Here is a 27,399-nt window from a genome sequence, read left to right as displayed (position 1 = left end):
ATTTACAGTGTAAACCTTACCACCTTTGCCTTTTCCTTCACTTTGAGAGTAAGAAAGGAAATAAGTTAACTGCTAGCTACTTTTTAGATATAAAGTCAAAGCTGCTACAGCTGTTCTAGCAGATGAAATATCTATCCTATCAAACTTACTTATGTTTTGCTTTTTTGTTTTTTTTTTTTTTTTTAAATCCTTTTACTCCCCTTGAAACAGGGTCCTGATGGATTACCAATGCCTGGCTGTTGGCAAAAGGTAGGATGGGCAGAGCTTTTTCTTTTCAGGAGCAGTATGTCTTTAGCACACAGAAATGCCTGTCACACTGAACAGTGCCAAGATACTCTTCAAAGCCTCCTATCCAGCAATGCAGGACCAGACCTCTCCATGACAGTAGTTCATGGGATATGTTGTAATTTATGTAGAATAGTTCACTGAGGCTGTACTGTAGAAATGGCTGGCATTAGTTTCCTGGAAAGTCCAAGATTTTTCTTTTTTTGCATGGAGGCTCACACATCCTTTGGTTTCTGCAGATGATCAGTGCTTCCTATTCATTATAAAAGCCCATGGATATGGCATTTTTGTCAAATATTTCTGTAGATCCATTATTACATTGGCTTTCTGGGATACTGAGAAGGACAGTGTATCTTGAACTTTTCTTTGCCTTGCTTTTCTATTCTTCAATAAATCCTCCTGGGTTTTGTGTTTTATGGCAATGTTAACTGATGACATTATTTTAGTAAAGATTTAACCTAGACCATGCTTGATTTAAAAACATTGCATTCAGAATAATATAGTTGGAGGGATACTGGCATATAATACATCAGAAAATGTGAAGCATAAGTGAAATCCCAGGTGTATTTATCTCTGAAGAATAGTTGGTGCTGAGGAAATAAGTATGCAAATTTGCAACTCTGCCTTACTGTGTATTTGTAATAGATGTCTGAAATACCATACTAATTTAATTAATCTGTATCTCTTTTTGTCTCTGCAGTGATGAATCTAACCTTACAAGCATGAAGTTGTATATATAGTGCTCCACTTTTTTATTTATAGTTGAGAACTGAAAATTTGATTTTACAAGTCTGAAATATGTTTACATGTAGCTGCTTCTACTTGTTTGCAATAGTCCATACATGCATCTTTTATTCACCTACATCTGCAGTTAGATGACACAATAACTGCAGGATAAACCTGCAAAGATTGTCTCTCTAATGGGAGAGACCTCAGAACAATGATCAATAATAGAAATTCTTATATTTTGGCTTGTGGATATGCATGGACAATGAGTGCCATGAACTAGTTTACAAGAAATTGTGACCAAATAAGAGCAAAATGCTATGAAAAGTACTGTACCAGCTGCTGTTGGAGTTTACTGACCTGGCTTCCATGTCCATCTTAAACACATCACTGATTCATGACACCACATCTGCTCATATGAACTAAAAGCATGAGTTTGTGTGCCAGACCTGCTTGCTGTGTGATCATGAGTGGCTGCTCACGGTGACCTTTGATTACAGCTTCTGAGTCATTTCCTTTTGTCATCTCAAGGGAGTCACACCATGGCTCATTGCTAAAAAGAGATAAACCAGAGGAGCACAGAGAGAGGCCTTGAATTTTTGGGGAGTAGCATTCCAGCTGCAGGTGGAAGGCTTCCAGTCTCACGGGATCCTTGGTCCCTTTGGTGGAGGAGGGCCCTGCCTGTTGGTGAGCACCAGTTTTGCCTCGCTCTGCTCACGGTCGTGGAGACATTCACGATGGGCCCTGCCGAGCCCTTAACCAAGAGGGACAGAATGCTGAAGAAGAAACCAGACTTCTCTGTGGGTTGTTTGAAAAGGTTGCAGAGGTGCTGCAGGGATCATTTGATGGCAGACACCGCCTGAGACCAGAAGCTTCTCAACCTCACTCGAGGATGGACAGAGTATTTATACTCTGCTTATTGTATTTTGGGACTGCTGGAGGAGAAAGCACTCTTGAGGTGGGGATGAATCAGATCATCCTCCAGAGGAGGATAACAATGGAACTGACCAGAGATGTATGTATCATGGTGTGGTTTTCAGGTTGTTCACCTTAAATTACACATAACTTGCTGAACTTCGCTACAGGATTTTGGAAGCAATAGTTTGTTTTGTTTCCTTTTCCTGTTACTGTTGCCATAAAGAATGCATTTCAATAAACTATTCAACGTTTGTGATGAAGGCATTGAAGAAAATACTTTCAAGCCACATACTCATCTTGTTTCAGTATTAAGAGTTTTTATTTCCGAGTCTTTGAAGCCTTGAAGTCTGGAAGAGAAAGAGTTTATTTTTGTGTTTCACAGAATGATGCATTCATCTTGTTCCTTTTATGTTGTTACAGTGATTTTAGTGGACATTATTGCTTAAAAAACGTTGGAGAGAAACAATTCTGTGTGATTATCACTGCACGCTTGTCACCATGCTTCACTGTTAAATGTGTTGATTTTTCTCCCTTTCTGTTCAGATGGCTTTCTAGAGAAACATTTCCTTCTCCACTTTTTTTATTGCTAGAAGTATGTAATTTGTGCACATTTGTAGTTTTGCCACGAGGTATTTTTTACAATTTTGAGTCTTCATATGGTGCACTGAAGTTAGTTTGAGAGATTAATTTATGAGAAATTGTGCCATATTTGGCAGATGGAAATTCTTTTTATATCCTTTCTGTTCCTAATGTATATAGCAGGATCATCCCAAACGTTTTTAGTTATTTCTGAAAAAGTTGTCTTTCGACCAAAACTGAAGTTGAAGAAGACAGCTTGTCTCCATTCATTTGAGGGCACCTTATGCCCTTCTTGGAACGCACATTTTTCCTTGCTCCATCATTTCTAAGTCATGTGAAGCCTCTGACTTGCCACTTCCAGTCTGCTTGTTCAGGCAGCACTGTCTCAAAATCCAGCAGGCTCAGCCTGCCTGACAGAAAAGAGCTGCTCATATCAGAGTCCTGACTTGGCACATTTGGCTGGATAAATGGCAGATGTGGAGACTAGGAGCTGAATGTTTTTTAAGGTATTGAATACTGGCAATCAATACAGTAAGATGAAATATTTTTTAAAGGTACTTCAGAGTATTTACATGCAAAATCAAGTAGGATATTTATTATCTAGCTAGATGATTTAGCAACTCCATATTGAGACTGTCCACAAACACAATTCACTTATGAAATAGCAACAAGATAAATAATGCTGTCATTAGCACTTTCTTTTTCTTTTTATTTAATTTGTGTGCATATATTTTTTAACTGCCCTCATAGCATCCATTTCTATATGCACCAATAAAGCCAGCAGAGCTTTAGTCCATGGTTTTGTCATTCAGAAAATAATTATAGACACTACTGTTAAGTGTTAGTCAAAACTCAGTTCTCCTTTAACTCTCTGACACTGAAACCCTACTGAAGAAACACTTAAGCACCTTCATTTGCTTTCTTTTCTGTCTTGTAAATTAATTTCTTTATTAAATTCTCAGCAGGTAGGAATACTTCTTTTTTTTTCCAAATAATCTTACTTGGCTTTTTTAACCTGTGTGTTGTTCAATATCATGAAATGTTCATTCCTTTTAAATGACAATGAGTGAGCAGTAAATACTTTAACTTGAAAGATCAAACTACATCCGTAGATTTGGCATTAATATTTGCATCTTGGATTGAATTGAAATGAAACTTAACCATATCTAGAAAAGTTGCATGGTCAGTACAAGAAATAAAAATAATTTGGTTTAATATTTCATCATGAAAAGCACCCTGTGAAGACTTGCAAAGTGTTTATTTTGTTCAAGAAGCAACTATTTCTGGTGCTAGTATATCTTTTTCCTTTTGGTGGCAAAGCTACAGTTTGAACTGCCAGTGTGTTGTTGTATCTTTTAGTGGCATTCCTCCAGATAGATATGATTTGTTTTGTTTAGTTGTGAGAGGAACAGTATTCCTCTACCAGTCTTTTCATTTGTAGAAATGTGTAGTGGTATTAGTCTACACAGTTTCTATATACCTGACTTTTCAGGTATGATTAATCCTTGTTTCTTTGAGAGTTTTCAGTATTTGTTTAATATGAAGTTTTTTAATTACCTGTTAATCCAGTGCAATAAAACCACATTGTGCAGAAATCCTGCTACAGAGGCCACAAATCTTTTAAGCACTGTATGGAATTTGTCTGACATACATGGTCCTTGTCTTCATATTCATAGACTAGTTGTGGGAAAGCTTTCTTTTCAGGATGCTCTGGACGACTTTTTATTTTTTTCCTGAGTTAAAGCATGAGATGTTAAATCACAGAGCAATGATACAATGTAATTTTTGATTTCTATTTTTATTTATTGCTGGTCATGGTGTCATATTCTGATAGAGGAGCAAAGCAGAATGATGCTCTTCATCCAGCTGTTTTATATATTCTTTTAGTCTATGGTGTAAGTAGAATGAATGAGTTCCAGAATGATCAAATCCATGTATCTGCACACGTGTAAAGTAGAGTTGGAAAAGGAATCATTCTCAAGTTTGATGTGCAGTGTGGAAAGTTGGCGTTGGCTCCACTGAGCATCGCACCCATGGACGGGTGTGTGTGTGTCATGCCACCAGAGAGACAAAGCAACCCCAAAAGAGATCAGCAGACCTTTGATCCTCAGGGCAGGGTGGTGCTTGTAAGGCTGGGGGCTGTGCCAGGACCTAGGCTGGGATCTGGATCCCCATGGGGTGTGGAGACTGTCCCGCTGAGCAGCCCAGAGCTGGGATGGCTCCTGAGCCTGGCTCCTCTCCTGGCTGTGCTCCCCATCCCCAGCTGGGACCAGGGGACAGAGATGCATCCTCTCCTTGCAAAGCTCTTTGAGACCTCCAGGAGGAAGGACCCAGGGGAATATTACCACCTTCAGCAGGGGGGTTTTGCCTAAATCAGGACTACTTTGGTAGGAACTGCAGAGATATTGTCAGCCTGTTTATTGAAAGTGATGAAGAGCTTCAAGACATGCAGAAGTTCCCTTCTTCCCTTCAAATTCCCTTATCTCTGCTGCTTAACCATCTTAAATTATGTTTTTTAATCTCTGTATTTTACCTATGAGGTTCCTAAATTTTCACACTAAAGACACAAAACACATCTGCAAAGATAGTGGTCAAAAGAAAGTTTAATTTGTAGTCATTGCAAAAATTCTATTTCAGTGACTGAAATTAAAACTAGCACTGATTTTTTTTTTTTTTTCTTTTCTGCCATTTGTTTTTATGGATGTCAATGTTGCTGTAATATACAAATGAAGGTTTTCTTGCACCCTCTGTTATTAAAATATTTTATGTGGTGGTTGGATTCATTAAATGCAGTTAGAAACAAGTGCCTGCCACCATCATTTCTGAAAAAGATACTCTACAGAACAAGTGGAGTTTGCATTTTAAAAGGGATTTGGAGTGTTGTTTTTGTTTCATTTTGTTTTTAAATGCATCCAACTATCAATGCTGCTTGAAAATTGATTTTTTTTTTAAAGCAGGGGGCCTTAACCTGGGACCGTTAGTGTTTTACTTATGTCTATTTAAAAAAGAAATTGTATTAATTTCCCAGATCCCATTGGTACTTGCACACTTCTCTGAAGTATTATGGAGAGTTGGATTGGTGGAAGAATGTTTTACATATTGTTAACATATATGTGGATATTCTTATATTATTGTACATGTTTGGGAAAATATCACACAACTTTAAAAATGTTGCTAAGATGTATGTATCTGACTTTTTCCTTTGGAAAATATTATATATATTTTTATTTGTATTTTTTACTTTTTTAAGTTCATCTATATGTGCCGTTATTTTTGTATTGCAAATGGTCTCATAAATGAAGTAGAAGAGATAAAAATACAAAGAAAAGTAATTTTGGAAGGATTTCAACACTTGGGGAAAAAATACATGGGTCAACATCATATTATCAATACTATAAATATTTTGAGTGTCTTAGCACTGTAAATACGTCACAAGACCTCTTTTGATGAGTAGTATAAAGAATTGCAAGATTTTAATCACCCATTTTAATTTGTTATTATTTACCACTTTCTTGTGGCCACTGGTCTTGACTTAATTGAACCCGATCAAACAGCATGCTTTTGTTTTTATTATTAAAATTTCTCCTTGTTTTTCAGTTGAATATTGTTTTGTTTTCTTTCTGTTTTGTACTTCAGGTTTTTCCTTGCTTGTGAGAAGTTGATCTTCGGAATTATTTTTACACTATTTATGATTTATTTTCGTAATGTAAAAAGTGTGTAATTATTAAAATATTAATCCAACCATTGGTGCTGATTTTGAATAGTTATAAAGTTCTTAATGTTGGTGCAAAAAAGTGTTCTAGTCTGTCTGGATTGGAAAATGTGTGTGCTGCTTTGTGCCAACCTGGAGTTTGAAGTCTAGAGCAAGTTTTGCCAGACATTCACACAAAAATCAGGGCCCCTGCCACGTGTGCAGTAAGAAAACTCACCTTCCTCTTCATGTTCTCAATGTGTCTTTCCTCCTCAAAGCAGTATCTCTTCCTTATCTTTTCTAAACAGGCAGCACAGGCTGTGGGCATCCACAGATTCTGTAAGGGAGAAGTTTTGCTGCAAAGCTTGGAGCCTTTCCTCACTCTGGGAAAGTTGCAGGCATTTGTATATTAATCAGAAGTTGAAACTATAGGCAAGTTCAGAGGCACCCTGGGATCTAAAGAAATAAAGCTGAAAATCAACAATCTCCCTTTTCTGTATTTCTGAAGGTGAAAAATAAACCTGAACAGCTGAGAAATAAAGATGTGCACAGGCAGTGTCACAAGTAACAGTGAAAGCTAGAAAATGTGAGGGTCTCTTTTCCACAGATCCAGCTTGTTCAGAAATGATGGAACATAATAATTATTACAAAATGGTATATTTTAAGTACCCTGGTTTAAGAAGACATACGTTAGGAGTCTCCCTGAATGAAAGATTTTAAAAAACACTGGGGAGCAGCTGTAATTTCTTCAACACATTATTTGAATGTTTGTATTATCTAAAGCACTAAATATGTCACAGAACACTCCACACTGTTACACTTTCCATCACCTCAAAAATGCAGTCACTGTAGGTGGAGGGACTGGAAATACCTTTGCTCCCTGTCCAGGATGAGGTATTGAGCCTAACGTGCAGTGCTCTGCCAGGCTGCAGGTGCTGTGCCACCCCAGCTGGGCAGCCCTGACCAGTGATGTCCTTGCTTCAGCTGTGGCCTCTCTTGCCCTTTGCTTGCTTCCATCTTTCTCCTGTCTTCTGCTTTCGTAGAGAAATGCAGTTCTAGGTGTCCTGCCAAAGCACTAGTACGTGTGTTCCGAACTGCTGCCAGAGCCAACACCCTCTGGGTTCCCATTCCGTGCTTTGACAGCATCCCTGCTATTTTTCATTACTGTGCTCCCTTTAGAGCTTCGGGTGCTTTAGAGCCAAACCTCAGGTAACCAATATCTTACAGCCTTCACATCCTATTGCACCCATGGGATGTGGCTTTCCTCTGGCATTACCTCTTATTCACATGCCTCCTCCATAGTTCTGTGATGTGCCAAAGCACATGCAGGACTCCATGTGAAATGCCTGCCAGTTCTGCCTCTTTTTTTTTTTTTATGGCACTTTAATTAAATACTTAAAGGCTATTATGCAACTCTGCCTTGTGGACCTACCAAACCTGCTAAGCCCTACCCAAATAAAAAAAATAACAAAACAGAAGTGACTTTTTATGTCTTCATTTCACACAGCTTCACCATGTGGTTTAATTATAACCACACACAAATGTTTTTAAAAAAACAAACCGAAAAACCTAAGGAGCTGTCAAAGCATTTCATGTTTCAGCAAGTAGTGACAACTGCACCCAAACAAATATTAAAAAAAAAAAAAAAAAAGAAAAAAAAACCCCAAGGGAGTGCCAAAACATTTAAGTCGTGTTGCTGCAGGCAGTCTTTCTGTCTTCCCAGGGTTACTAATTTGTCTTCTCTTCCATTAGGTTCTGGGAATTTCCAGATGGAATACTCACAGGGTACTTTTTCATCTCCTAGATGCAGTAAAAAAATACAGTGGTTTGCTTCATATGTGTGTATCTATATGTGTGTGTATATATATATATATATGTACTCACATATAGGTATGTATATATGTATTTATACATGTCTTCATGTGTCTACTTCAACATATATAAACGTGTGCCTATACATATATATACATATACATACATACATACATACATATATATATATATATACACATACATACACATACATATATATATATGATCAGTAGATTTCAGATAATAAGTGTGCACAAACCTCTTGAGAGAGATCACTGTCTGCTAGTATAGTTGTACTCCAGCTGCTTTAGTTTATCTCCCAAATCAAAGGCAGACACAGCTTCTGTCACATAACCAGGATGCAGGGTGTTTTTCATGTGCTTACACCAAGACAGAATGTTCAATAGCTAATAAATATCCTGATTGTTTTTTTATGTGCAGGTTACAGCTTGACTGAGTTTCCAAAGTGCCCACACCTAAGCAGAGCTGTCACGAGGTCTTTTTGACATCACCTTTGACTGCTCCCTCCTGGAGCTAACAAGTATCTGGTGACTTTTTGCCAGCTTTTACAACCTCTCTTCTATTTGGTATATTAAAATCGTTGTGAGGTAATTGATTCTGGTTGAGATAAAACTGATAAAAACAAGTGTTGGAAACACACCCTGTGCTTAACTGACCTGGGGCCCTGCTGGACCGGTCACTGCTTGAACTCTCAGGCAAGTCCATTCCCCTTCCAGAGCAAATGCCAAGCAGCTGCCTGGCCCTGAGAAGGTGCAGACAGGTATGGTTTGTCCATCTTTAAATTTCTGTACTGAAACATCTTCAGTGCAGCTCAACTTCCACAGCAAATCCATCTGAAATGGCTTTATTTCTCAGGATGCAGCAGCAATACATCGTTTTTTAGAAGAACTCCTTTGCAGTTAAATAGGTAGCCACAGGCACCTTGTTTGGATATTTTGGGTAACTGTTAGAAATATTTACTCCTTTTCATCCTTCATACAGGAAGCCTGGCTGGTGGTTTCTGGTACCATGCCAGGACAGAGCCCATAAACAAGTGTGGAAAAAAGTAAATTAAAATGTTTGTAAAGCAAACAGAGCAGGATGGAGTAAACAGCATGTTTTGGTTTGAGTTTTTGATTTTTTACTAAAACACAAGCATTTTAGAAAAAAAAAAAAACCTAAGCCCTTTTAATCCTACTATATATCAGGGAGAGATAGCTGCCAGTATTTACTGCATGGCATTATGAGGGCAAGTAGTGCTGCAAAGGCCTGTGTCTGGGTCAGGGTCTCTGCCAGTCTTAGGAGAGGCTAGGTAGGCTTGGTTCTGCTCATAGTATTGAAAGAGCATGAATGAAGTAGGAGCCAACAGGGAGTGATATTTCCTTAATTATTAAGTCCCTTTTAATGGCTTTGAAGGTTGTTTTGAGAAACAACCTCCCCCCTTCTACTTCACCTGCCACTTCAAGCCTTCCTGGTGAAGTTTGCTATTGCTTCTAGTAGTTACTAAGCAAGCTATGAGCAAACTTGCTTTTGCTAAACCTGAAACAAAAGCCCTGACACAAGGCTGTCAGTGCATGCTTCTAAAGATGTAGCAGTAGTATTTTGCATATCCCTTCAATCTGTATGGAATGTCAAAGCTTCAAATTTAACACTGAGGAAACTCAAGTAAATGACTGGATGGAAAGAAGTGCTGTCTAGAGAAGCAGAAAGGTGGCTTGTTGGCAGAGATGCTAAGGAAAAACAAGAAAAAGTAAAAGTCAGGAAGTGTGTTTCTTAAATCTGCAGAATTTGGGATGACTTGCTGGATACTGATCAAGAAAAAGGAAGTATCATCAGCACAGGAAATTGTGTGGCTTTACATATGCTCCCTGAAAACTCTTCCAAGCATAGTGCTGCAGGTGGCACAGACGAGCTGCAGATGGGGCAGCAGGGCCGTGGGCGAGTGCTCTGCTGTCTGCTCATGCAGCTCGAGGAGCAGCCTCCAGAGGAGACGGTGCGTGCCGGCAGGGGAAGGTAAATCTGAGCAATCCACCAGCAGCATCGCTGTTCCGGAATGGGATGCCTCTCGATGTGAACTCTGTCCTTCTTCCCCCATCTTAATCTCCCCTCTTTTTCCTGTGGGCTTTGATGTCCAGCGAGATGGGTATCAAGTGTAACCATGAAGAAATGCCACATTCAGGCAAGTCACTTCTGTATGGTTTCTGTGGTTACAAAGTGATCAAGGACGAGATGTATTTAGTTGTTTCCCAGACCTAAGGTGAACCAATGTATTTGAGCACCATGGCTCTTTTCTACATACATGTACAAAACCTGGCAAACCATAGATCTTATTAATTTGCCTCACTTTATAAGAAATGTGAAAATACTGATACTGGCTTTGATGGACGTATACAAGTAATACCTCAGCCTACTCTTACAAGCGGATTTTGGGACATAAGAGGCAGAGAGGGACATTGAATTATGACCCAGATTTTGATTAAATAATCCGCTTTGTGTTCCTCCCCCCTCCCGCATGTTAGTGGCAGTGGCGCGGGCTGACCGACGGCCGGCAGGAACGGCAGGATCGCGCGTGGGAGCTCAGCACCCGCCCCACGCACCACAGCCGGCTCTGTCGCGACCTTGTGCTGGGCTGCACCCCTGGGGAAAAAAAAAAAACAAAAACGAGAAACCAACAAAGCTCCGAGGCACAGGACTCACCCGCGGCTGGCCCGACTCAGCTCGACAGCAAGCACGAAGGGAAAACCCAGGGGGATGGGGGAGCGGTGGGGACGGGACGTCCTGTCCCGTCCCGTCCCGTCCCGTCCCGTCCCGCCGGGAAGGAGGGAGGCAGGGACGCGGGGAGGAGGGGTTTGGCCGCCGCCGTCGCCGGCATAAGAGGCGGGGAACCCTCGGGCGGCTCGGACGGACCGTGTCCTGCCGTGCCGTGCCGTGCCGTGTTCTCCCGTGCCGTGTTCTCTCTCCCTTGCCGTGCCGTGCCTGCCGGCGGGATGGAGGAGCTCTACAGCAAGGCAGAGACCCTCGCCCTTCGGAGGAAGCACATCGGGTAGGGCGGTGGTGAGACCGGGAGAGGGGCAGAGGGGAGGAGGAGGAGGAGGGGGAGGAAGGTCTGTGACAGCTCCGGTGACAGGTCCGTGCGGACCCAGCCCGGGGGCTGCTCTGCTCGGCGAGACCCGGCGGGGACGGGCACATGGACACACACAGGACCTGTCGTCCCTCTGGCTTGGCAGGTCTCGGGGTCACCCGGAATTCCCTCCACTGCGCATCAAACGCATCGTTCCCTTTTCCAGCAAATGAGAGCGGGCAGCCAGAATGTGGTACCCAGGTGTAAAACGAGGTTGCACAGGGTTGGGGTATTTTTGTGCATGCACCTGCACAGCAGCCGTGTCTGTTGAATGAACCTGTTGCTGTTCCTTAAGCTGAGTTTAACTGAGGGACGTGCGGGAGGGCTGCCAGAGGTTGTGACCTGAGCGACAGTCCTGGCTCTGCACGTATCTGATCCCTCCGTATGGCAGCGGTAGTTCCTACAGGATGTGCAGCTTTAACCATTTCTTCAGTAGATGTTGCCAAGTGGAAAGTGAGTCCGGGTTGTAAAAACAGATCTATTTTGCTGATCGCATCTTAAATATGTAGCATGTAGAGAAAGGTTACCAAAGATTTATAACTCATAAAAATTCCCTAAAGTCATGACCACACAAGCAGAGAAAATCAACCACTTTTTAGGGGCCAACTCAGTATTAGGGAGTCCTGCCTGTGCAGTGATTGTAGGATTGAGCAGTGCTGGGTGGACAAAGAAAAACTTTAATAGAATGAACTGATAGTTTAGAGGAAAAAAACTGTAGTCAAGAAATGGCCAATGATGATGGACATTGCTTTCAAAGTATAGCAGAGAAATAGCTGAAGATATCAGAAAAGATCTATGCAACAGGGCTGGAAGCTGTGAGAAAGAAAGCAAAATACTTCACTATTCAGGAGTCACATTTACAAGTGACTTTACAAGTTCATAACCTCAGTATACCCAACAATAATTTCAGACTTACCTGGAAACAAGGTCATATAAACACTGCTAAATATTCAGAAGACTTTCCTTCTGCTCAGTAATATCATTCAACATAATTACATAGCTGGCACATTCTCCAAAGAAGGGGCGGGGGGTCAGGAAGAAAGGAAAAAAGAGTGTTTGAAGAGTACTTTTGTTAATTTTATAAGGAGCTTGAGTTTTGCTGGAAGTCAGTGTGATTTAGATGCATATAAATGCTGCTTTTGAAGATTTTATCCAAAGCAGACAGGGTGAGGGTTTTAGGACCTGCTCAGCACCTCCGAAAATAAAGCCTGCAAGGCATTAGTGTTTTGTTCTTGAGTGTGACCTCTATATGCTACAGTCATCTGTTGTGTAATGATTTTTTGGCTATAGTATGGAACAGCTTACTTTAGTCCCAGAGAGTTATTTGGCCATAGATGTCTGTAAGGCATGTAAACAAGCAGAGCTACAGCCTAGGAGCACGGCAGGACATATAAGGACCTGGAACGATGTACAGACACTGTTCTCCTGTGAAATCAATTGCAGGCAGAGTCAAGCTTTGAAAACACCCTTATTAAAGACCAGCTTCTGTTCCCACTGTGCTGGGGGAAGTGCATGGGTTTTCACTGGGAGCAAGAGCCCCTGCTTGATCACCACCTGAATGACTCACAAGCCTTTTTTGCAGAAGGAGGCCATTGTCTCCAGAGCTGCAAAAAATCAATCCCCTCAAGGGAGGGGAAAACAAGAGAAAATTAAAATGGTGTTATGGTTATTATGTTTTAGGCCTTCCTGCAAAGTTTTCTATGCCAAGGACCCTCTGAAGATAGTCCGTGCTCAGGGCCAATATATGTTTGATGAGAAAGGAGAAAAATACTTAGACTGCATCAACAATGTTGCACATGGTAAGCAGCATGACTTTTGAGATTGCTTCCATTCCTTAATTTCCATTAGGGATCAGGACACATTTCTGCCAAGTGATGATGTTCACAGTGCTTCTCTGAACGTCCTTTTGTGGCTCAGAAATTGACTGCTTGCTGGTAATAACTAATTATTTTCTTCTTTAGTGGGCCACAGCCATCCATATGTGATAAAGGCTGCAACAAAACAGATGGAACTGCTCAATACAAACTCCCGTTTCCTGCATGACAACCTTGTTCAGTATGCACAGCGTCTCACAGCCACCCTGCCTGAGAAACTCTCTGTTTGCTATTTTGTTAACTCTGGGTAGGTCTAAATTGTACTTTTTTTTTTATGTGACTGGTTTTTTTATGTCTATTTTTCTCATGTTTGAGACAGACACTCAGGACAGCTTGGTCTAAATCTTTCTAAGTAAGACTTAGTAACATGCAACAAAAATATATACAGCACTGGTCAAAACTTACTTCCTACTTGCATCATATTTAGAGTGATGGCTTGAAGCAAGAGAGCCAAAACATGAAGCTGGCCTGCTGAATGTTATGGAAAAAAAAAAAAAAAAAAAAAAAAAAAAAAAAAAAAAAAAAGTGAGGGGAAAAAATCAAGAGGAAATTAATTCTGCAAACTGATGAATGTTATGTACAAACCAATGAATGCTATCTAACCTTGGAAACAAGTTAGTCTTCTTTAGGCAGTTTAGTAGTCTGTGATCACTTCCATGTCCAAAACAGATGACCTGCAGGGAACTGTGAGCATAGGGGCTGTGACAGATCAGGCTGGAAGCTTGAGTCTTCTTCCAGGGTGCAGGTTTGTGATGGTGCAAGCACTGGGGAGAACAGAGTTGTGAAGTGTGGGAGACTGAGCATTGCTTTTTGAGGGTTGGTGGCTGCATTGTGTTCTCAGCTGCAAATTGGCCTCCTTTGTACCAAGGGGAGGTAAATATCTGCAGGCAAACTGGGGGAGGGAAATAAAGCATTCTCTTTGTTTGCTGTTTGTACAAAGAGCTGTTTTATCTTTGCCCCCTTACATGGCACTTATAGTCTCAACCTTAGCATTGTGATCTGCAGAGTAACAGAGTCTGCAGTGTTGATCTGTTACATCCGTGAGTCCCATGCCTTGTCTTCTGTTGGAATACCCTTTGAATTGGAAGTGCTGCCTCACTGCTTTGCTGCTGTATCTCTTATTCTGCAGGTCTGAAGCAAATGACCTTGCATTGCGACTGGCTCGGCAGTACCGCGGGCACCAGGATGTGATCACCCTGGAAAAGTAAGTACAGAGTAGCTCATGTGAATGCAGCCAGCACCTCCTGCCATTACTTCAGAGGCAGCTTTGCAGCAACCCCCTGCTGTTTGTACTCCACTGCCTGCTGAATGAAAAGCTCTGTTGCTTTTGCATTAGAACAAATCAGGAAATCCCTTTTTCACATTTGGGTAAACACAAGTTTTGAAGATCTCTGAAAAGTAAGCTTGTTGGTCACCCCAGAAGGTCAGTCACCTGTTAGACAGCATTTCCCACAGACTGCCAAAGCAATTCAGGCCAGAGACTTCAATGTTGGTTTCAAAGACTGTGAGTGGTCTGGCGACTGGGCTGCTCTGGAAAAGGGCTTTCTGTTCATCACACACTGCTTGACATGTTTCATTTTGCACAAATAAATAATCAGTGGTCAAGAAGAAAGCTCCACAGCAGTGCTGCAATGATGCTCAGCTCTCCTTCAGTGAACACAAGTATGCACACATAAACAAGTGGCTGCAAAATCAGGAGGCATTGAGAGAGCTGCCAGCCACAGGGTGGGTGGCTGATCACATTTTGGGATTTTCCTAGATGCAGCTGTAGGTATGGTGATGCTGTAGTGCTGGATTTTCTTCTCAGGTTGAGATTAGAAAGTCCAGCCAGAGCAAATGCAAGGGCACATGTCTCTATCTGAACAGCACAAAGCTTGTTTGACTCAGCTATACTCAGATCCCTGTAAGAAACACACTAACCTATGTGTGTTCTACTAAGAAATCATGATATGTCCTTGGTTTGAGGTTTGCTTCTCTTCAAGTTTACAGCTGGACAGAAGTGTTTATTTTCCCCTGAATAAAGGTGCTACATGCTTTAGGCTCAAAAGGCTCTGGTTCCTCATTTCTAAATCAGTTGGCCTGAAAAGTAACTAGCTTTAGCATACTCTGCAGTATAGAACATTTCTATTCAAACAATATCCTTTTCCTGACAGTGGCTTCTGCCAACCCCTCTCACCTGCAGTGCCTTCAGAGCCAACAGTGGTGAGCTGCTGCTGCATGACATCTCCACTTCTCAGTGCAATGCACACTCCTGAGGGTTTTCACAGTGGTGTTGGGGTCTAGCTTACAAAGCTTGGGCTGGCCAGAGTGGGGCCCATGGGTTGGAAAAGAAGGAGCTAGACCCACCCTTCAGCCCTAGGTAAGGCTGCTAGGGCAGCCACCTTGAAGTCAGTGCAGTCCAGACATCATCCTGGTCTGTCTCCATGCTGGCACTGGATTTTATCCTGCTTCCAGTCTTGCTAGTGCATTAAAGTCAACAGCAATTTCATATTGTCTTTGAGAGAAAGACTGAGTAAATTAAATCCAGATCCTTTCACAAAAGATGCTACTGTGTTGCAGATACAGTTGCCATTCTGGATTATGTATAGGCACAGTTGTAAATTTGGCTCTTCTATACATTGGGTGAAAAATGACTTGGATATTTGACACTCACACAGTGCTTACCATGGCCATGTTACATCTCTGATTGACATCAGTCCCTATAAATTTAATCAGCTGGGAAAGGACAGCAAGAAGGAGTATGTGCATGTGGTAAGTATAGTTTTTGTTTGTTTTGTGCTTCTTTGACTTTTTTTTGGTTTTTTGTTTCTTTGTTTGTGGTTTTTGTGGTTGTTTTGTTTTGCTTTGCTTTTGTTTTGATTTTGGCTTTTTTGTCATTTTTTATGCCTATTATGCAGCATATTGAATTACCCACTTCTGGTGTAAATATACTTTCATTCTGTTTTGCTGATGCTAGTGTACATATACTTGGCTGATTTCAATGGAATAAATACAGCAAAATTGTTTTCTTTTGGATTTCTAAGGTGCTCAGCTGTAGGGCTGATTTCCTTCATTGTGCTACAAGTTTTCTTGTTCATTGTGTTGTATAGTTACACAGATTGATGAAATTAGCCAATATCCATTGCACTAGTTTGGTTAAAGATATGCAGGACTTTGAGTCTAGTTCCAAAAACTGGAAAGGCAGATTGTACAGGTCTACACAGATTTGGGTGTAGGACTCATGAGTGTTTAAGGGAATGATTTTTCACATAAACTTGTGTATCTCAAAAAGACAACCATTTTTTTTCATTCCAGAAATGTACACCAAGCAGGCCTTTCCTATCTCTAGATCCTTGTGTTAACCACACTACCAAAGTGGTGTCCACCTTTTAATACCACTTCCTTTCTCTTAGTTACTGCACCTTCCCTAACACCATTTGTAGAAGCTTGAATGTCACACAGATTTGTACCATGACTAAAATGCTGGAAGGGAAGTGGGAGAGTGGAAAACCCTACTCTCCAGTTGCAGAAATGGATCTTCTGCACGAATCTGAAATCAGGTGGTGGATGGGTGCTCATTATTGTCTTGTGGGAGAGGAAGGATGGCCTTGAAAGGTGGATGAGGTAGATGATGGTTCTTACAACAGCTGCATTCAGTAATATTGAAGGCATGACAGGCCCAGGTTGAGTTGAAGCTACAGGAAGCATTTTTGCAATTCAAAGCAAACTCTCAGGCTGTACTAACTCTTATTACCTATTTGTGTGGAAAGCAATAAAGTGAAGCAATAGAAAAGAAAGTAAATGTTTCATAGGATTGCCTTCATTAAAAAAAAAAATATTGGTCTTTTCAGGCTCCTTCTCCAGATATCTACAGAGGGAAATACAGGGAGGACCACCCAGATCCAGCAAGTGCTTATGCTGAAGAGGTGAAAAAGATTATTGAAGAAACACAGAAGAATGGACGCAAGGTGTGTGTTTTGTGCCCTAGAAATACTGAGGCTTCATCTATTTATTATGACATGGGGACATTTAACAGGCAACTAAGGACTTGTTTCTTTCCCAATTTCACGTGCTTCCCTCTCACTTCATTTTTCTATGATGGGTTCTGTTCAAAATGGGCCATTTTTCTATCTGATGCTCTTAGGATAATTTTTCTAGGCACCAGTGAAAGGATCAATAATACTGTTGTATTTCCTGTTGTATTTGCAACAGTATTTCCTGTTTTATGCATTGAATTGGTAGATGGTTAATATCATAGGGAAAGGTTTGAGGTCAGCTGAGAAACTACATCACAAATTCTAGCAAGGCTATATTAAAAAAATCCAGGACATGTAGAAATCTATTGGATGAAATCTTTATACAGCCTGTTAGGTTAAGCTAACTTTGAAGTCATATGAAAAGGTGAAACTTTCACTCATACACAGTGTGACCTTGATAAAAACAGACAATTTCTGAATAGATGTACCTAAAATATGTGTTTATCTTTTTCATTATGGAATTAGTGTGTTGAGACTTGTAGAGCTTGATCCAAAACCTGCTGAAGTCCCAGGAGACTTCAGCAGAGACTGGAACATGTTCCCTTCTAGTCCAATGGACTTACATCACCTCTCTTTTAGTTTCTTCGTCAACTTTTTTTTATTCTCTACTAACGGATAGTTTTGTTTTTTCTTCCCTTGTTTCCTTTCTTTTGCACATTTCTTAGGTTTTGGTGGCACAGACCTGTGGCAGGACAGGCTAAGCCTCACATGCTGTGGGAAGCTCTGCACTTTTTGGCTGTGTGCTCAAATGTAGCGCACGGTCCTTTACACCTTTCTGCCCGGCCTTGTTTCCAGGAAGACTGCACCAGCACAGAGACCTCTTGATGCTCTGGGAGGGTTCACAAGTGTGTGGGGATGCAACCCCTTAAATAGCAGATTTTTGCTGAGACCTTGGGGTAATATTGTATCTCTGCTGCATAGATGGCTGCTGTTGACAAGAAATGAATTTTGATGTTCCAGTGTGTCTGATCTGCTGCTCTTACACTTCCTGACTTGAAATAACTTTCTTTTTCATTCCTAGCAACTGGAAATACTTCATCTGTAGAATTTTTCTCTTCTTTTGTCAAGTGCCTCGTGCTGACATGTTATTTGTGTAGTTATTTGCATTAGGCAGGGGTGCCCAAAGGCTAGCCACAGGTCATCTTACAGGTCAGCTTCCACCCCCCTCTACCTGGTGGTCAGGATTAAACAAGATCCCAGATATACCTGCAAGCTTTATTAACTTCTTAGGGAAGGTGATACACTCTGTTGCGTGTCTCCTGTAAACTGGCATTTTGAAATAAATTTATATAGATCCCAGGAGCCTAATGGAGATCCTTCCCTTCCCATCAGGCTGCAAAGGTGGCCCTGGCTACTGCAGATTTGGGCACTCCAATTACAAAATAAATAAATCCTCTAGCCATAGCTGTTTCCAAGAGCTCTCAGTTGTGCAGCCCATTGGGTGATTAAATTAAGGCCCACATTTAAACATCTATTTCTAGACTGTTAGATGTCTCTGCCAAGGCCAAGTAGATGAACACAGCTCTCACATGAGTTTGTCTCTTGTAGATTGCTGCCTTCATAGCTGAATCCATGCAGAGCTGTGGAGGCCAAGTAATTCCACCTGTGGGCTATTTCCAGAAAGTGGCAGAGTACGTACAGCACTTCACAAGGGGAAACGGGGAAATTAAACAAAGAAATTGCTTTTCTCACCATCGACTTATCTAATCAATTCATCTATTAACCTCTCCTATTCTTGTGGTTCATTTCTACTTACTGAAGAGTATGATTTCAGTTCCATTTTTTTAATGGAATATCAGCTAAATTTTTAGCTAGATAATTGCCATTCTTTTCTTATCTTTAATCCTCAGCCATAAGTTTGATGGAAGATGAAGCTAAACCAGTTATAATCCTACAGTACCATTGCAGTACTCCTACAGCACTCCTAATTTGGCATTAAAATGTCTAATTTTTTTTTCTTAACATGTAGCATACTAAAAATTTCGTAGCTATAAAATAGCTGTAACTGTGTTCTTCCCTTTTTTCCTAACTTGGTCTCACACTGCAGAATTTCTGTGATGCAGGCTGCCTTGTCCTTGATTGCCTTCCTGTGTTCTGCAGACTTCCAAGGTATTGTGTTTGTTTTCAGGTATGTGCGTGCAGCAGGTGGAGTGTTCATTGCTGATGAGGTCCAGGTTGGCTTTGGCAGAGTTGGGAAGCATTTCTGGGCATTCCAGCTGCAAGGTGAAGACTTTGTGCCTGACATTGTCACCATGGGGAAGCCCATTGGCAATGGACACCCAATGTCTTGTGTGGTCACAACAAGGGAAATTGCTGAAGGTTTTGGTGCTTCTGGACTGGAGTATTTCAATACAGTAAGTTCATAGGGGAAGCTTTACTTTTTTATTTCTTTTGGTCTGCATTTAGCAGTTAGAAGTTCTCCAGGTGATCCAGATAACATCTGCAACAATCACTGCATCACACTACTAAGAGCTTGAGTCAACCACAGTCTAGTGTCTAAAAGCAAGTGAAGAAGCTTTGAAATATGCTCTGTATCAAGTGTTACATCATCATGTGGAACACCACGAGCTCTCTGGCACATCATGCATCTTAGCTCACATCCATACACATAAATTCTTCCTTATGTCTCTCTCTCTCTCCCCACTGTGAAATGTTGATGATGCAAAATTCCATTTTCTAGGATAGGCTCTGTGCTGGTGGAGCTCATGACATGGCAGACCTTGCTCTGCAACTGACACCTAAAAAACCAGTGACCCTTTACCAGGAAACATTTAATCTGTATTCATGCCACAGAGGTTCAGTCTTCTCGTTTACTGGGCCCTCTTTCAGCTCCTGTGCCTCAGCCTTCTTCCCAGCTACCATGAATTCACCCATTTTAAATGGAGTTTTTATTCTCTGGATCAAAATGTATCAAATCTATCACCCACTGCTCTTCCCAGGGGCATTTTGCCTGCACGTGCAATCATCTGAATTCTTCAGTCCTGAAATCTTCAAATTACTGCAACCTGAAGCAGAGGAAGAGGGAGCCCTTCCTTTACCCAAATGTAGGGGATGGTATTCCACAGCCTGAATGACACAAAATCCCCACCTTTCCAAGCTTTCCTCATGACATGCCAAGCAGGAGAGGGCAAATGAAAACAACATGAATAGCCACAGATAAATGTTTGGTTTTGATAGGTTTTGGTTTTGATTATATGTTTTGTTTTGTCTTTGCTATTAGTTTGGAGGCAATCCAGTGTCTTGTGCCATTGGCTTGGCTGTGCTGGATGTAATAGAGGAAGAAGATCTCCAAGGGAATGCCACACGGGTAGGAAATTATCTCATGGAGTTGCTGGCTGAGCAAAAGGAGAAACATCCCTTAGTGGGAGATATCAGGTGGGTGCATTACAGCAATGTCAGAGAAGAAAGTAACTATGCTAGAAAAAGCAATAAACTTGGTCTCAGTGGAGCACAAAAACATGTCATGATTTTGCTACAGCTCTCTTTTAAAATAGGTTACTCAAAACTGGTGTTGTAAGGCAACATTTTTTTAAAGAAAAAGTTGTCTATCCATCTGCTTGATTAGTTACATGCATAGCCAGTAGAAAAGTTCTGGGGGAGTAGGAGAAAGAGCCATCCACATGCAGTAACCAAGTTGTCAGTACTGTTGTAATCATGCAGACCTTGTTCAAATCTCAGGTCTGTTTCCCTGGGAGATGTTACTATGGATTTTCCTCATCTCATGTTAATACCATTGATAATTGCCTTCAGCTATTTTTGGAGAAAGGGGTCGGGTTGTGGAGTTTTTATAATTTATTTTTTTTATTATTTGTCTCCTTGGCTTGTGATTTTCAGGATAAGCATGAAAGAAAATTATTCAGTCATTCTTATCTGGCTACATAGCTTTAATGAGGCAGGTAAATTTATTTATCCAGAAATATCTGTAATTCCATTTGATTGTGTGATGTTGCCAAAAGGTGACCAAAGACAAAGTCTCCTCTCTCATGTTCCTTCCCCATTTGTGCTCCAAGGAAGAGAATTACAGTTATTAGAAACTCTTAGAAAGGTATTGCATTTGCAGGAGAAGGTTTGGGTTACTGGCACTGGATTTCACTTGTCTGTACTTTTCTTTTCTACTCCAGGGGTGTTGGATTGTTTGTTGGAGTGGATCTGGTGAAAGATAAGCAAAAGAGAACACCAGCCACGGCTGAAGCTCTTCATCTTATTTACAAGTAAGTACTTCCTAAAGACTTTGTGCAGTGATCAAACCCTCCTAATATTCTCCAGCAGTTAGACATTAATTTTATCTTCAATTTTTGTAGATTTTGGTGACATAGTATTTAAAAAAAGAAAACTTTCAAAATGTGTCTCAGCTTGAAGGAAGTGACAGGACAGAGTATAGTTTTATACGAGTGTCTGACAGAGGTGTTTCCTCTTTCCACAGGCTCAAAGAGCATAAAATCCTTCTTAGTGCAGATGGACCCTACAGAAATATCTTAAAATTTAAACCACCAATGTGTTTCACAATGGAAGATGCAAAACATGCAGTGGAGACACTTGATGCACTTCTTACAGGTATGTGTTCTTCAGGGCTCAAAGAGGAATTCTCTTCTTTGCTCATTTCCCAATGGAACACCATCATAGCCTAGGGCATTACATGCAAGGGAAAGTAATCAACTGCATTTACCATTCATCAAACTGCTGTTCTTAATGCCAATTACTGTAAATATATACAAAGCCCCATATGAACTTCATCCAAACTTTTAGACAAAATCCTGCTCTTGAGCCTTTCTCTTACAGACTCAGTGTTATTACTCATTTCTGGTCACATATGCTGTTTGTTAAGGGGCAAATATATTAATTCAGCACAGGCCTGAAAGGCACTGGTGTAACTTTCCATAATGTGCTCTACCTTTCCTTTTTTTTCTTTTTGTTTTTTAATTAGCTCACTGGAATGTGATTGTCTCACTCAAATTTAGCCTGAAGGTTTTCAGGCTCTATTTTGGTTTTTTTTTACCTGAGGACCAGCCCAGGGGAAAATAACATCCCTTATACTGTTAGCATGAGGGCTCTTGGAGTATGTTATACATTAAATGCTTCCATCTTCTGAGGATATAACAACTAAGGTTAAACTTCTATGAATCTGCTGGATAAAGGCAGAATTCCACTCTGAAAGGTCTATCTGATACCCTCTGCTACAGTTGAGTTGCTAATTTTATTTTTTTCTCTAAATACCTCCAAGCTAGACAGTCCTGATAGATTAATCACATTGCCTCAAAAAATGTTTTAGAAAGTATTCATCACTCTTCAGTTATTCTTCTGTGTGATAAACACCCAGAGGAATAGCTGATTTTTTTACTTCAGCCAGCTATGGTATGCTTATTAAATTGACAATATGCTCACTTACCCCCCCCTTCTTTTTAATTTTAATTATTTTATTCCTTTTTTTCAGAAATGGAAGAGGCCACTGGAATGAAGACAGAAAATAATGCATCTACAAATGTACAGTGTAAAAGAAAAGTATGTTTTAATTTTTTCTAAACTCTGTTTCAGATAGCAAGTATAAATTACTTTGGTAGAGCATGCCTTCATTTTTGATAGTGTGAGTGGCTCTGTGCCTTGAACCTGAGCTCAGAGAGTAACTCTCTGCTAGAAACCTGAGAGGATTTACCCTGTCTCACTGGGGTAAATCTAAAAAGAGCTGAGTAATCCAGACCAGCAACCTGTTATAGACAAGTCCCTCGCCTTATCTGCTTGTGTGCAAACAACACCAAGCAGACTTTGGGCTGCACAAAGTCATGAGCACAGCAGTCAGCAACTATTGGTTCTTGGTATTACATGCTCCTGAAAGATATTTGGCTTTCTAAGCAAGCCTGCAGCCTGGAAGGTGTCCAGGTTTTCAGAGAGTTCCAAGGATTTAGTTTCCACCCTAGCTCTTTGATTATGAATGGCTGACACACATCCAAATTAGGAGTTCTTAGGCTGCAGCCCCAGCTTTGGATAAATCACATATGATTTCTCACACCCTTAAAAACATGTCACCCTCTCTGCAGGAAAGTTGCTGAGCTGTCCCTTGGTGGGTTTTCCACTGGTGCTGTGGGGGTGGGAATGCAACAGCTCAGCTGCCTAGGACTGTAGAAGTTAAGCAGAGACTTGCTGAGTTATTAGCTATACATCTAGATTTTGGAGTGCAAGCCTACTCTTACAGACATTCTTACACAATCAGTTCAATTTCTTTCAGAACTAAGGAGTTGTGGCAATAATAGAGTCTGGCAGAGCTGCCTAATGGGAACTAGGTCCAGTGGCTGCCTGGTGGAAGACACACACGTGCCTCCACTGACATCTCCTTTCTGTTTCAGACAACTGAAGAGAGCTCTCAACCAGAAGGTGCAAGTGAAAGCATCAGCCACGTGAATGGAGCTGCCTGCCGACAGGAAAATGGGATTTACTCGAAAAAGCGCTCAGTGACAAGTAAAAGAATAAGAACATGAAGAGGGACAGTTTTCTCATTCAGCTTGGATTTGTGTCCATCTTGCTTTTGAGATGAAGAGTGCAATAGTCTGAATCCTAGTGTCTGTTTGAAGCCTAGTCATGCCTTTCATAAACTGACTGAATTCCTGTTAGCTTCAGTAGGTTTAAAATACCTTTTTTAGGTACATGAGAACTGTGCCATGTGGCTTGAGATCTAGATGTGACAGAATGGACAAGTGATGCAAAAATACCATGGTGCTGATAGCAGGTGTGACATAGGTGCACAAACTTGGTGAAAACTGCAGATTTATCCATATTATGCAGAGTCTGATTTGCTAAACTGCCATAAAGCAAATGCCAATCCTATTAAGTTTAAAAACATATGTTTAACATGCTATTTTTATGATATTTTAAATTTCAATATAAAATATTGAGATGTTAATTACTTCCCATGTTTTAATGGCTGAATTCACTAAACAATGCTTGAGAAAGAAATCATTATTATCTTCTAGTGTGACTTAGGTCCTATGGACCATATTCCCAGCTGGTGTAAATTGGAGCAGCTTTGCTAATGTCAGCCATACTCTACTAAGAGTCTACAACTCTATGTGTAGAGACACACTATATCTCACTATAAATTCAAGGAAAATAAAGAACCTAATTTTCTATGAATAAAGCAACTTGTATAAATATTTATAGTAAGATTTTAATTTTTTCCCTGAAGTTTATTGAATCTTATCAGTCTATTCAGTCTATAAAATATGCAAGTAATGTATATATCATTTCAGACACACTGATTGATTTAATTTGACCTGAAGGTGTCTGAAAATGGGGTTCCCAGGGACAGCCCAGCTTGCATTTCCATGTATTTGAGTAGTTTCAAAAGTCATGGGAATTACTGCCTGATCCTGTCAAAGCAGTGCTGGTACTTTTTGTCAGTGGTGATGAAGAGTTGCATACCAGTTCCATGGGATCCTGACACAAAAATACTAACACTGGATAGGTTACTAAAAGGAGAGGACCATTGCATAAACCATGCATACAACCAGTGCCTATCTGTGCTGCAGACACTTTAGACTGACTTTCCTCAGTGTTAAATTTCAGTGACAGCACACAAGCCCTGCTTCTCTTTCTTAATACCTGCACAGCTCCATACTATGGAGGACACAAATGGTTTGTACTTCAGAAAAAAAATACAAAATATATTTATTTCCTCTTCAATTTTAATACCCTAAATTCTGCTGTTTCCTAAATGCTGCTAATGATTCTACTGATATGACTGAAAATTGAGCACTTTATCTAAGTTCATGTTTTCCACAATTTGCTACATTTATATCAAGTTTCTGGTGTAATGCTTTCCAACACCCTCAAGCTGGCTTGTTTTCTGTTTCATGATCCTTGAATAATTCTTCCATAAAAATAAATCTCTTGTTTGTAATTAAAACCCCAGAGAGGGTTTTTTTTTTGTTTGTTTGTTTGTTTGAATTTGATTCTTCAGTAACACCTATTTACTGAGGGGAGTAGCTTCAGTTTTGCTGGCTGTTGTCCCCATGCCAAAGCAGAGCTGACTGGGCTGTGCTCCCTCGAGGTGCTCAGCTGTTGGCAGCTCTTACCCTCCAAGCCAAATGCTGCCTCAGCTGCCACAGCTCATTCCCTGCTAACTCTGCACCAGGAAGGACACCACAGGGCTTTTCCAAAATGAAGCTACACGAAGAACTAAGTGAACTTGGTATGTCTAAGGGCACAGTTTAAGTCACTCCCTGTGCAGAGTGCCACTGCTTACATTTCACCTCGTCCACTGTGTGAAACAGCAACCAAGCAAAGGCTTGTGTGATTTATTAGAAGGCTTAAGCCCAAAGGCACAGAGCCCAGTACCAGTCTGTGCTATGGCACCAGATCTCGTGGCAGGTCATTAATACTTGATTTTCAAAAGCATGTCAAAGAACTAGACTTAAAAAAAAAAGTCAGGAAGTTCTCTCCCTGTTGGTTCCACTCATTTTGCCAAGTGCAGGTTACCTAGAAAAACTAAGTGTTCTATTTTCTTTAAACAAGAGAGGATATCACTCCTATGATGCACACTAAAAAGAGCCACAATCATTTAAATAGAGAAAATAATCCAAGAGTTAGCAAAATTTGAGCTGGACCTGCCAGACTTACTGCATCAGTGTTCCCACAGTAGCTCTGTGCAGAATTGTGCACATTCCCCACATTCCCTACTGTGAAGGCCTTACTAATTAGAAGAGCCTGACTAAAGGATGACAGAGTGGAAGCAGAAATAATTAAGGTTAAACACAGGGACCACAGTTCCAGTCAGCTCAACTGATCAAATATATTCCCTCCATGTAACAGGCAAGGCTTTTTTTCTCCTTTCTGGCTCCATCTTCCTTTTTCTTCTTCCTATCTCTCCTGTCCTGGCTGTGCAGGTCCTGGTTTTAGTTATGTATTTCAGCCCCCACCCTAGCCCTTCCAATCATCAGACACCTCCATAAACCAGTTCCATGCACTTTTATTTTATTCTGCACCCTGCAGAATAAAAATAAGACCACACCTTTTCCCCCCAGATTTTCTGGAAGGCTAAGGAAAAGGCTCCTGCAGGATGAAGAGACAGTGGAGTGAGGGAAAGGCAGGAATCCATCCCAAGTGGGCATCACACTGGGGTTAGTTACTTGTATCCTCACTTTAGCTCATCGCCTTACTGGAATCTCAATCAAGATAATTTTACTGCATTTCTCATAGTTTGCCACTGTTTTCATCACTTTTATATTGCTCATTTATGCTTTTAAACAGACCAGTTAGAAAAAGGGAACAAGGAAGGACAGTGCTTGCTGCAAATACTGATAAAAATGTGACACTGAGAGTCTGAATCCACTGCCAGTTAGTTCTGCTGCATAAAAGAAAGTAGCACTGAGACTCTGTGGGTCAGGAAGCTGTGCCTTAGACAGCACTGCTCTGAGAGAGAAAAATCAGCATCCAAAGCTGCCATGTCAGCACAACACTGCAGAACTGCCAGGGAAATGGGGTATGACACCTGTCCTCATGTGGGGAGAAAAGCCTCAATCACCTCCACAAAACATCACAGTGGGACTATGATGGATAGTGGAATTATGCAAAACTATGTATTTTGTTTGTTGCTTTTTAGATGAATGGTTTTCTAGACATACAACAGCCACTTCTCAGATAATACATTTATAATCTTCACAACTGTTAAGCTTGGTGGCTGTGAAAAGACAGTCCCAAAACACCAAAGTCCAGAAAAGTCCACACACACATCCAGAAGCAGCAAGCTGTGATTATATCTCATAAAATAAGGGAGGTAAATGCAGGAAACTAAGGGAGAAGTCTGAAAATTTTATTTTACACATGCCATTGTATTGCAGAAGGCATTTTTGTTTAAAAAAAAAAAAAAAAGTAAAACAGAGACAAAAATTTATTTTTAATATGGTAAAATTTGAGTTAAATATCTGACTGGGGCAACAATTTCAGCACTAGCACATAAAAAAATCACACCTAAAAAAGTCAAATCAGTCATCATGAAAATATAACTAATCTATGCCTCTAGCAAAATAAATTTGTACAGGCATTTCTTGCAGAGTAAGCCCCCTGCGCTGCAGCTACTCTAAGCTAAGAGCTGAAAAGAAAGCCAGAATTTATTAAAGAAGAGGCAACTGGGAACATATTAGAGAAGACCTAGTAAGGCACTGGGATTTACAGCTGTGTGCTGGGACACACATTGAAGCCTGTTGTAGCTGCATCTTTGACCTGCCTCTATGGGCTTTGCCTCCATTTAATACAACAACTTTGGAAAAAAACAAGTGACTTATAATTGCAAGCAGAGCAAATCAGCTCATAGCATCAGAAAGGCTGGTTCAATTTGCCAGGTTTCTCAGTGATGACTTGGGCAGGTGTTCTAGTAGTGTCTGTTTTCAG

At 40.7% G+C, this 27,399-nt stretch overlaps 2 protein-coding genes and 1 long non-coding RNA gene across 4 annotated transcripts in view; 2 read left to right on the top strand and 1 right to left on the bottom strand.

Annotated features, from left to right (window-relative positions):
* Positions 1-7,844, top strand: part of COL25A1 (collagen type XXV alpha 1 chain) — a 295,524-nt gene extending 287,680 nt beyond the window's left edge. The window contains exon 39 of the mRNA XM_056489411.1: positions 211-7,844. Coding sequence (XP_056345386.1) covers positions 211-429 — 219 coding nt within the window. The 3' untranslated portion in view covers positions 430-7,844. The remainder of the gene's footprint in view (positions 1-210) is intronic.
* On the bottom strand, positions 7,840-11,034 carry LOC130252152 (uncharacterized). Of its 2 annotated transcripts, XR_008840302.1 has the most exons (4): positions 10,709-11,034; positions 8,689-10,212; positions 8,271-8,354; positions 7,840-7,999 (listed from the first exon to the last, which is right to left on the bottom strand). It is a non-coding gene; the product is annotated as an uncharacterized LOC130252152 (long non-coding RNA). The 2 variants fall into 2 exon arrangements; XR_008840301.1 differs by having other exon boundaries at positions 8,271-8,774; positions 10,709-10,796.
* On the top strand, positions 10,974-24,919 carry ETNPPL (ethanolamine-phosphate phospho-lyase). The gene is made up of 13 exons (XM_056489408.1): positions 10,974-11,054; positions 12,813-12,931; positions 13,094-13,253; positions 14,136-14,210; positions 15,664-15,757; positions 16,837-16,953; positions 18,571-18,653; positions 19,151-19,376; positions 20,243-20,397; positions 21,144-21,233; positions 21,446-21,576; positions 22,454-22,521; positions 23,361-24,919. Exons 1-13 carry the CDS (start codon positions 10,999-11,001, stop codon positions 23,490-23,492), a joined length of 1,506 nt encoding a protein of 501 aa, XP_056345383.1. The 5' UTR covers positions 10,974-10,998; the 3' UTR covers positions 23,493-24,919.
* Positions 24,920-27,399: the final 2,480 nt, after the last annotated feature.

This window comes from Oenanthe melanoleuca, chromosome 4 (genome assembly GCF_029582105.1).
Source record: "Oenanthe melanoleuca isolate GR-GAL-2019-014 chromosome 4, OMel1.0, whole genome shotgun sequence".
NCBI classification, from domain to species: Eukaryota; Metazoa; Chordata; class Aves; order Passeriformes; family Muscicapidae; genus Oenanthe; species Oenanthe melanoleuca.
This window is presented reverse-complemented; position numbering and strand designations above follow the sequence as displayed.

What these genes read in the sequence shown, in the direction of transcription:
- ETNPPL (XM_056489408.1), top strand. Translation starts at nt 10,999, where the DNA reads ATGGAGGAGCTCTACAGCAAGGCAGAGACCCTCGCCCTTCGGAGGAAG. An exon ending in AGAAGGAGTATGTGCATGTG is followed by an intron (nt 15,758 to 16,836) that starts GTAAGTATAGTT and finishes TGGTCTTTTCAG; the next exon opens with GCTCCTTCTCCAGATATCTA. An exon ending in CACAGAAGAATGGACGCAAG is followed by an intron (nt 16,954 to 18,570) that starts GTGTGTGTTTTG and finishes TGTCTCTTGTAG; the next exon opens with ATTGCTGCCTTCATAGCTGA.